The 10,374-nt window shown below is 40.8% G+C and overlaps 1 protein-coding gene across 1 annotated transcript; it reads right to left on the reverse strand.

The window, feature by feature from the left end:
* Positions 1–8,793: 8,793 nt before the first annotated feature.
* LOC101659068 (olfactory receptor 6N1) lies at positions 8,794–9,732 on the reverse strand. Its single transcript, XM_004714800.2, has one exon. The coding sequence runs from the start codon at positions 9,730–9,732 to the stop codon at positions 8,794–8,796; it is 939 nt and encodes a 312-aa protein (XP_004714857.1).
* Between the last annotated feature and the right edge of the window lie 642 nt (positions 9,733–10,374).

The following is a 10,374-nucleotide window of genomic DNA, read 5'->3' on the forward strand; positions in this document are numbered from 1 at the left end:
CACCTGCAACAATCCACTTTCTATTTATTTTTAATAATTTTATTAGGGGCTCATACAACTCTTATCACAATCCATACATATATCAATTGTGTAAAGCACATTTGTACATTCATTGCCCTCATCATTCTCAAAACATTCCCTCTCCACTTAAGCCCCTGGCATCAGGTCCTCATTTTTTCCCCTCCCTCCCCACTCCCCCCTCCCTCATGAGGCCATGATAATTTATAAATTATTATTTTTGTCGTATCTTGACCTGTCTGACATCTCCGTTCACCCACTTTTCTGTTGTCTGTCCCCCAGGGAGGAGGTCACATGCAGATCCTTGTCATTGGTTCCCCCTTTCCAACCCACCCTCCCTCTATGTTCCCAGTATCGCCACTCACACCACTGGTCCTGGAGGGATCATCCGCCCTGGATTCCCTGTGTTTCCAATTCCCATCTGTACCAGTGTACATCCTCTGATCTAGCTAGACTTGCAAGGTAGAGTTCAGATCTTGGTAGTGGGGGCAGGGGGGGGGAGCATTTAGGAACTAGAGGAAAGTTGTATTTTTCATTATTGCTACATCGCACTCTGGCTCGTCTCCTCCCCGAGACCCCTCTGCAAAGGGATCTCTAGTGGTCTACAAATGGGCTTTTTGTCTCCACTCCACACTCCCCACCTCATTCACTATGGTAAGATTTTTTGTTCTGATGATGCCTGATCCCTTTGACACCCTGTGAGCACACACGCTGGTGTGCTTCTTCCATGTTGGCTTTATTGCTTCTGAGCTAGATGGCTGCTTGTTTACGTTCAAGCCATTGACACCCCAAATGCTATATCTTTTGATAGCCAGTAACCATCAGCTTTCTTCACCACATTTGCTTATGCACCCATTTGTCTTCAGCGATCATATCATGGAGGTGAGCACACAATGATATGATTTTTTTCTTTGATGTTTGATAACTGATCCCTTGGGCACCTCGTGATCACACAGGCTGATGTGTTCTTCCATGTGGGCTTTGTTGCTTCTGAGCTAGGTGGCCACTTGTTTACCTTCAAGCTTTGAAGACCGCAGACACTATATCTTTGATAGCCAGGCACCATCCGCTTTCTTCACCACATAAGCTTATTCACCCTCTTTGTCTTCAGCGTTTGTGTTGGGAAGGTGAGCATCATAGAATGCCAACTTAATATAATCCACTTTCTAATGCACTTCGCATGATGCAAGTCTATTCACGTTCCTTCTCTAAGCTCAGAGAGTATTCGTCAGAGGTTAATCCATGAGTATTTCCCCTTCACTTTTTTTTCAAACTTGGAGGGGATGATCGGTAATATTGTCTAACTTAAAATGATAATGAAGTCTCTAAAATGAAGCAGAAAAAGATATAAACCATAGCTATATGAATATATTTTGGGCTCATATTTAATTCTAGCCCAAATCTGAGAACAATTAGTTCTTATGACATGGCCGTGCTTGATTTTCACCCTCATGAAGAGATTGCTGAAGATACAGGTGCTAGAGCAAAGTGTGGTGAAGAAACTAGATGGTTTCCAGTGGTGAGGGACAATATTGTCTGGGGTCTTAAAGGCTTGTCTTCAAAAAGGAGCCATCTAAGTGAGGTATCAACTAAGTCCACATGGAAGAAGTACACTAGTCTGTGTGATCCAAGAATTGTAAATAATAACATTCAAATCTGAATAAAGGAATGGTATTATGCAATAGTATCAAAACTTAAATTCTGAATACCTAGGTTCCAGAAGGCTATGGATGATAGTGGAAGCCCAAAATCCATTTGCAAGGTTCACATATGGATTAAGCCTCCTGTGAATTCCACTTGACTATAATCAATGGATATGAATAGTCCTGTTTTCAGACAAAGAGCATTGTAAGTTAAAGTCGATTATGGCAGATGTAGTTACGTTAACTGGACATACAGGGAATCCAGGGCAGATGATCCCTTCAGGACCAGTGGTGTGAGTGGCAATACTGGGAGGGTAGAGGAAGAGTGGGTTGGAAAGATGGAACCGATTACAAAGAACTATATGTGACCTCCTCCCTGGGGGATGGACAACAGAAAAGTGGGTGAAGGGAGACGTCGGACAGGGGAAGATATGACAAAATAACAATTTATAAATTATCAAGGGCTCATGAGGGACGGGGAAAAGGGGAGGGAGGGGGAAAATGAGGACCTAATGCCAGAGGCTTAAGTGGAGAGCAAATGTTTTGAGAATGATGAGGGCAATGAATGTACAAATGCGCTTTACACAACTGATGTATTTATGGATTGTGATAAGAGTTGTATGAGCCCCTAATAAAATGATTTTTAAAAATGTAGTATCTTATCATATGATTTCCCCTTGACCCATTTTCTCTTTTTATTCTGGTTAACTTTCTGAGATTCATTTTTGCGAAAGAAAAATTTTAAAAAACTCACTGTGTTGAGTTGATCCTGATTCATTTATGATTCAATACAATAGACTAGAACTTCCCCCGTAAGTTTCTGAGACTATAGCTTTTTAGGAGAGTAGAAAGCCCCATCTTTTTCCGGTGGAGCTGCAGATGGTTTTGAACCACTGACCTTATAGTTAGCAGCCCAATGAGTAACCACTATGCAACCAGAAATCCTGGTCATTTTTGCAAAGATTTGAAAATACATTTGCAAACTAACTATTAGTAGTTAAACATATATTTACAACAGAGATACGTGTATTTTTATTTCATCCTTCTGGCACAAAGGTTTGCACACTGAAAATATTATCCTGTACTTTTTTCTTCACTTACTCTATCTTGGATATCACCTTTTATCAGTGCACAGAGCAATTTCTCATTAGGCTTAGCTTTTGTTAAAGGTACATATGTATATGATATTTTTTTATTAATACAATCTACAGCTTTCCAGGATTTCTTTATCTTCAAAATATGACAGCCTGATATATCTATTCCATTATGTTTTATACTCAACTGACATTTCTCATTTCCATCTATTTTTTATTCAGATTTTCCCCAATGAGTGCTTTTCCATCATTTATGTCTCACAGCCCTTTAATGTTCATAACACTGTTTCTAACATACAATTAAAATTTTATTTAAAATCCTTATTATCATCAAATAATGGCATATGCTTTAGATGATCATTTAAAGGGAGAGTTTCTTTTGGTTTTGTGTTCTAGTTTATTCTTTTTCTTGCCCTTTTGCTCTCTCTAGGCATCTTTTATTTCAGAAATTACATTGTTGTTGTTGTCATCCAGCCAGGCCAGATGTAAATCTAAAAGTTGTATTTAGTTTTTCGTCCTGTGAAGATAATAAAGTAGACGTAGGGGAGCCCCAGTGGGGTAGTGGTTACACAGTGTGCTGTTAACTTCAAGCTAAGCTGTTTGAAACATCAGCCACTTCCCCTGAGAAAGACAAGGCTTTCTATTCCTTTAAAGAGTTACCGTCTCGGAAACCCACAGAGGCAGTTCTACTTTGTCCTATAGAATAGCTATGAGTCAGAATTGACTCGATGGCAGTGAATTTGTTTGTTTTGTTTGGAATCAGCAAGCTAGTGGGAAACTAGGCTGGGTTTTGATGAAACTGTGTTCAGGCATCTCCTGAGCTTGCTCTTTTCCATAAAGCTACAGACACAGAGTAACACAGTCTGCAAACACGAAGATTCAAAAGCACATTGATCTAACTTCAGGCCCACTTTTCACACCTGTCTCTTCAGAAGCCAATCGCCTGTTTGCTGCTGTACTTTCAGACTCATAATTTAGTTGTGATAATTTTATCTGTTACTTTAAATCTCTTTGTCTTTTTTCCTTGTGTCTGTGGACAATTAAAAAGTTAGAGAGAGCTAGACGTAGAGTCTAAAGGCATTGTTTTTTTCTCATCTGGAGACCCCAGCTCTGCCTTTCTCCATCATTTCAGTCAGTTGTTCCACCTCTTAGTCTAAATTTTCACTTTTGTGCACTATTATTGTTCTTGGGAGTCCTTGGTTGTCCATATAGATAAGAATTCAACCATTAGCTAAAAGGCTGACAGTATGAACCTATTGAAACAAGCCAGGAAATCTGTTTCTGTAATGAAACCCCTATGAAGTAGTCTTACTCTGCACATGTATGTCAGGCTAGAATTTACTTGACTGAAACTAATTAAAGCAACAAAAGTTGATATTCATAAAAATGGCTAATTTGGATTTATCTTCCAGGTTTTAGTTTAAATGTAACTCTCAAAAATACGATATATAAGACAAAGAAGCAAAATAAAACAAAGCCAATCAAAATTCACTACTAATAATTCCAATTCTAACTTATAGCACTAATTACCACAATTATAAAAACCTTATAGATGATTATGGGTATGGCATATAGCTGAGTAGCATTTTGTTCTGTTCTATCTAAGGTTGTTTTAAGTTGAAATTGATTTGAGAGCACCTAAAACAACAACTAATTATAAATTCAGTTTTAATGTCTGCTTCCTCATTGTCTATGAACAGGTTGAGCAGTATATGTTTTGGTCATCACAGTATCCATACAACTTACACATTTTGAATATACTGTTATCTAAATAAGTGTGTTGAATTTAATGATTAGATAGATGTATGCCTGGATGCTTTCTGATTTGGAAGATTTCTGGTAGTCAACATTTGATTTTCTACTTTCCAAGTCTATGCAGATGCATAAATAACCCCCAATACTAGGTGCTATCATTAATTTTATGTGTCTAGTTGGCTAAGTTACTGTGCCAAGTTGTTTGACTGACAGCTGGTATAGGGGTTGCTGTAAAATATTTGTGTGTAGTTAGCATGTTAATCACCAGGCCCTAATAAAACAGCATAATTTATAAATCAAATGCCGAAGACACAACCTTGCTTGCTGAAAGTGAGGAGGACTTGAACTTGCTGGTGAAGAATCCTCACAACTTGACCAATAGGTAACATAATCATTAATGAAGGAAAGATTGACGTTGTGACGGATTTTATCTTGCTTGAATCCACAATAAAAACAATTCAAAAGATCAAAGGACGCATGGCATTGGGTAAATCTGCTGCACAAGACCCCTTTAAATTTCTGAAAAGCAAGGATGTTACTTTGAAGATTATGGTGTGCCTTAACCAAGCCATGGTATTTTCAATTATGCCATATGCATGTGAAATTTGGATACTGAATAAGGAATACCAAAGAAGATTCGATGCATTTGAATTATGATGTTGGTGAAGAATATTGAAAATACCATGGATTTCCAAAAAAGCAAACAAATCTGTCTAGGAAGAAGTAGAGCCAGTAAGCTTCCCAGAGGTAAGGATGACAAAAGTTCATCTCACATATAATTTTGGACATTTTGTCAGAGGAGATGAGTCTCTGGAGAAGAACATCATGCTCGGTAAAGTGCAGGGGCAGTGAAAAGGAGGAAGGCCCTCAAGGAGATGGATTGGTACAATGGGCTCAAACATAACAACAATTGTGAGAATGGTGCAGGACTGGACAGTGTTTCATTCTGAGTACACGGGGTCACGATGAGTCAGAACTCACTCTAGGGTCCCTAACCGTAACCACAACAGTTAAATAAGGTGACTAGATTGGTGGACCTCATACACCCAGCAATTTAAGGCTTTAAGAATAAAATCAAAGATTTCTCCAGGGAGAATTTAACCTCTAGCCTGCAACACACTTTGGGTAAGAACAGCTCACTCTCCTCCACTCTCTGAACTAACAATGTGTCCCTTGAGACTCTAGAAGGTTCGTTGACATTTATTCACCAGCCCCTACAATAAACTCACTGCCATCAAGTCAATCTGAACTCATAGCACCCCAACAGGACAGAGTAGAACTGTTTCTGGGTGTTTATGGGAGTAGACAACCTCATCTTCCTCCGAATGAGCAGCTGGTGGTTTTAAACTTCTCATCTTGCAGTTAGCAGACCAACTCATAACCCACTGTGCCATGAGGGCTCCTTAGCCCTTAGAGGAGTATGAGCCAATCCTTTACAACCACTCTCTTCTCCTCTATTATTCTAGCTGTATGTATACACACACAAAAGGGGACTTCAAAAAGTTTATATGAAAATATAGTGGGTATTTTCAATGAAATTTTGAAGCCACACATACATGTATATGTATATACATGTGTATATGTATGTGTGTGTGTATATACATGTAGAGAAAGAGACCAAGTCATATATATACCAATTAAAATCCATGCACTTCAATTATGGTGCTGACAGAGAATATTAATAGTAACATAGACTGCCAGAAGAACAAATGTCTTGGTAGAAATACAGCCAGAATAATCTTTAAAAAGAAGGATGGCAACACTTTATTTCATGTACTTTGGGCATGATATCAGGAAATATCTGCCTCTGGAAAAAGGACCTCATGCTTGGTGTGTTAGTCTGGGTAGACTAGGGAAACAAATTCATAGACACTCATATGTGTATAGGAAAGAGCTTTATATACAAGGGCAATTGAATATTGAGAAAACATGCCAGTCCAGTCCAGATCAAGTCTATACATCCGATATTAGCCCATATGTCCAATACCAATCAATAAAGTCCTCTTCAGACTCATGAAACACACACAATGACATAAAATGCTGGAAGATCACAGGCCAGTGAGTGGGAAGTCTTGTGAATCCAGTGGCAGCAGAGGTATCTCAGCACTGGCAGGGGTCTCCACATGGTTCCTTCAGTTCCGAGATTTTATCAGCCTAACGCCATGTGTCTTGTCAGTAGAACATCTCTCAAGGAGTGAGCCTGTCTCCATCCAGCTTGTAAACAAGGATGTTTTGCAGGCACTGAGTTGAGAGAGTCTCCCACTTCCAGTGAGCAATACCAGAGTTCCCAGAATCCTCAGGAGAAGGCCATGCTCACACAGAGACTTCATTGGCTATCACTTGACTGACAGTCTAGACTCCACCCCTTCACTCTCAATCCTCTCCAATTGACAAATGATTATATAACTACCACACTTGGTAAAGTACAAGGCTAGTAAAAAAGTGAAAGACCCTTCACAAAATGAATTGACCCAGTGGCTGTAACAATGGGCTCAGACCTAACAATTGTGAGGATAGCAGAGGGCCAGACACTGTTTCTTTCTGTTGTGCATTGGGTTGCTATGACTCAGAACCAACTGATGGCAACTAATAACAACACCAGACACCAAACACAGTGAGTGGTGGTTTACAGGCTGTAAGAACGGTATGGAGGTGGTGTCTGACTTCCTCTGACATCAAATGGGGGAAGTAAAATCAGCCTCAACATCAGCTCCAGACTAGTCCCTATGAGGACAAGGTCAGACACACCTCCAGCCTTCAAACTTCTTCACCAATTCTAGTACCAACTGTCCCTCTCAGGGCACTCCTACTCCTCTGCTGGATTCACAGATTCATTCCAGTGGCCACCAGAACTCATGGACAAGTACAGTTATTGAGTTTATTATGTGAGTTAACAGGTTTCAATGCCTCTCCTCAGCCGTGCCACTGGCATGTCTCTCGCCATTCCTCAACCTTTTAGTCATGTGGTCCCTTGGCCTCTGCCCTGCTTGGGTAAATGTTACCAAGTTCTTTTAGTGCTGCCAATAAATGTCCAAAGAGCATGCCACTGCACCACAATCCATAAGGTTAAGACATTCATTTGTATTTACTCCCTGAGCTGGGCAGCCCTCCACTCTGTCACATGCTCTGGTTATTGGTTCCACTGCTGCTCCTCTGATATTATAGCTCTATCTCCTGGCCCGAGGGGGACTCCAAGAATCTTGGAGTCCAGAAGATGCACTCCACTCTTGTTTCTTCTTATTGAGGTCATTGAGACACTTCTTGATTCCTGCTTCTGAGTGACTCATTTTATTTTAACATTTGGCTGCATGAAAAATTTTAATTGCCTATATGACTCCCACGACCACAGAGGCATAGGGCAGACACTGTGTCCCCCACCAGGCCACAAGGGAAGAGGCATTTGGTTGATCCAAATAAAGAGGTTCAGGGGGTGACTTCCATTGCAACCATCAGTGTCTGCCCCACTTCTCTCAGCTCCCCTGAGATTGCTTATTTTAAACCCAACCAGCCCAATCCCTTCATTTGAGTCCCATATATTTTATTTCCATTATCACACCCAGTCATTTCATTTCTGGAACTTATGAACACTATGAATAGATGAGTCATGCCAAGTAATTCACTGCACCACAGAGACCTTATCACTAATTCTCCAAAGAATCTAAAAGACAATATAGTTTAGCAAATAAGGAAATTAAAATACAGAGGATACAATTAAAAGTTTAAAACAAATAAAATACAGAGACAGTGAGTTACTTTCTTAAATTGACTTGAGGAATTGGGACTTAAACATATATCTGAGGTTAAAAAGGAATAAATGCTTTCCTTGACTATACCAGTATTTCCAGTGCAATTTATAAATGTTTTGAATATTTAAATAATTTGTTTTTGGTTTCTAACATTATATAATTATCTAATGGGCATTATATTGCTTAGAACCGTATTAAAAGCATTAACGTTAAGGACAGTAAATCTGAAAAAACAAATAAGCAAAAACATTGTTTTAGGCGCAGGCCAAATTTGACAGAAGGCTCAAGCGTAAAAATCACAGAGATACAGCATGCTGCTGGAGAAAGCGGACCTCATACAGTTGTGGTTATATGCATTTCGTGTGATTCCACCAGCCAGTATAACAGTCAGCGTAACACTGAAAGCCAAGCAGTACTCACACCAGCTCCAGTGCCCTATGTAGGAAAACACTAAATGTTTGACGCCTCCTTTCTGGCCACAGGTACTCTTGTGCATTATTACATTCTTAGTTCCCCACTAACTTGCCCCCACCTCCTTTAGCTCAGACTCCTTGATCTCCTTAACTGTCTCCTTACCGCTTCCTTGATTTCCTTGTTGCGCAAACTGTAGATGAACGGGTTGAGGAAAGGTGTGAGTACTGAGTAAACCACTGCCAAGGCCCGATCATAGTCCAGCGAGTAGCTCTTCTTCAACCGTACATACATGAAGAGGATGCTCCCATAGAAGATGAGGACCACAGTGAGGTGGGAGGCACACGTGGAGAAGGCTTTCTGCTTGCCTGCTGCAGAGGGAACCCTAAGTACTGTGCGGATGATCTGCACATAGGAGGTGAGGATCAGCAGGAAGGTGGCCAGGATCTTGCAGGAATTGATAATGAAGTCCACCAGGACATTGATAGAGGTATCAGTACAGGCTAAGCTTAGCACAGGAGGAAAATCACAAAAGATGTGCTGAATGTGATTGGGTCCACAGAAAGGGAGACGGGAAACCAAGGAAATTTCAGCCACTGGCCCAGCCAAGCCTCCAAGCCAACAGCCAACAGCAATCTTGACACAGAGTGCTGGGGTCATGAGGGTGGGGTAGTGGAGAGGCCTGCAAATGGCTAAGTACCTGTCATAAGCCATGGCTGTGAGAAGGTAGCATTCAGTCGCCCCCAGGGAGTGAAAGAAATAGATCTGCAGGAGGCAACCAGAGAAAGAAATGGCTTTCTTTTCACTAAGCAAGTTGGCCAGCATCTTGGGGATTGTGGCGGCTGTGTAGCCAAGCTCCAGGAGGGACAGAATGCTGACAAACTGGTACATGGGTGTGTGGAGTCGGGAATCCAGGTGGACCACCAGGAATATCAGCAGGTTTCCCACTATAGTAGTGAGGTAAATCAGAAGCAGCAAGACAAAGAGGTAAGTTTGGACACCCTGGAGATGAGGGAAGCCTAAGATGATGAACTCTGTTACATGGCTCCAGTTCCCAGTGTCCATTGTTCACCTTTCATAGCCCTAAAATGCAAAGTATGAAAGTATATGGGAGGGAATTGAGTGATATAAATCCTAGCAACAGGCATGCTTTTGTCTCCCCTGCCTCCCAACCCCCCTGAGTAAAGCCCTTTCAGGAAATGCTTTGAAAAACCAGTCTTTAAATCTCCTCCTTAACAGCCTCCTTCCAAGTAGCAAAAAACAAAACAAAACAAACCATTGTTTTTGAATTGATCCTGACTGGTAGTCCCCTGCAGATAGAGTAGCACTAGAGCAGAGTAGAGCCACAGGGTTTCGGAGGCTATAAAATTGATGGATGTAGACTGCCTCATCTGGCTCCTTTGAAGTAGTTGGTGGGTTTCAACTGCGGCCTCTCTGGTTTGTAGCTGATTGTGTAACTACTACATCACCAGGTATTCTTTTCTTTCAGCTTATATATCTTTATCATTAGACTAACAACACCGACCCTGACTAACTCAGTTCTTTCTTGACCTTCAATATCCATTCTGCTACCAAATTATCTTCCATAGCATCCGTATAAGTTTTAGATTTTAAAATATTCATTTTCCAGGGAGCCATGGTGGCACTATGGGTGAGGTGTTGGGCTGCTAACTACAAGGCTGGCAGTTCAAACCACAAGCCATTCTT

This window comes from Echinops telfairi, unplaced genomic scaffold (assembly GCF_000313985.2).
Source record: "Echinops telfairi isolate 266 unplaced genomic scaffold, ASM31398v2 ScPeMD7_7425;HRSCAF=8463, whole genome shotgun sequence".
Lineage (NCBI taxonomy): Eukaryota > Metazoa > Chordata > Mammalia > Afrosoricida > Tenrecidae > Echinops > Echinops telfairi.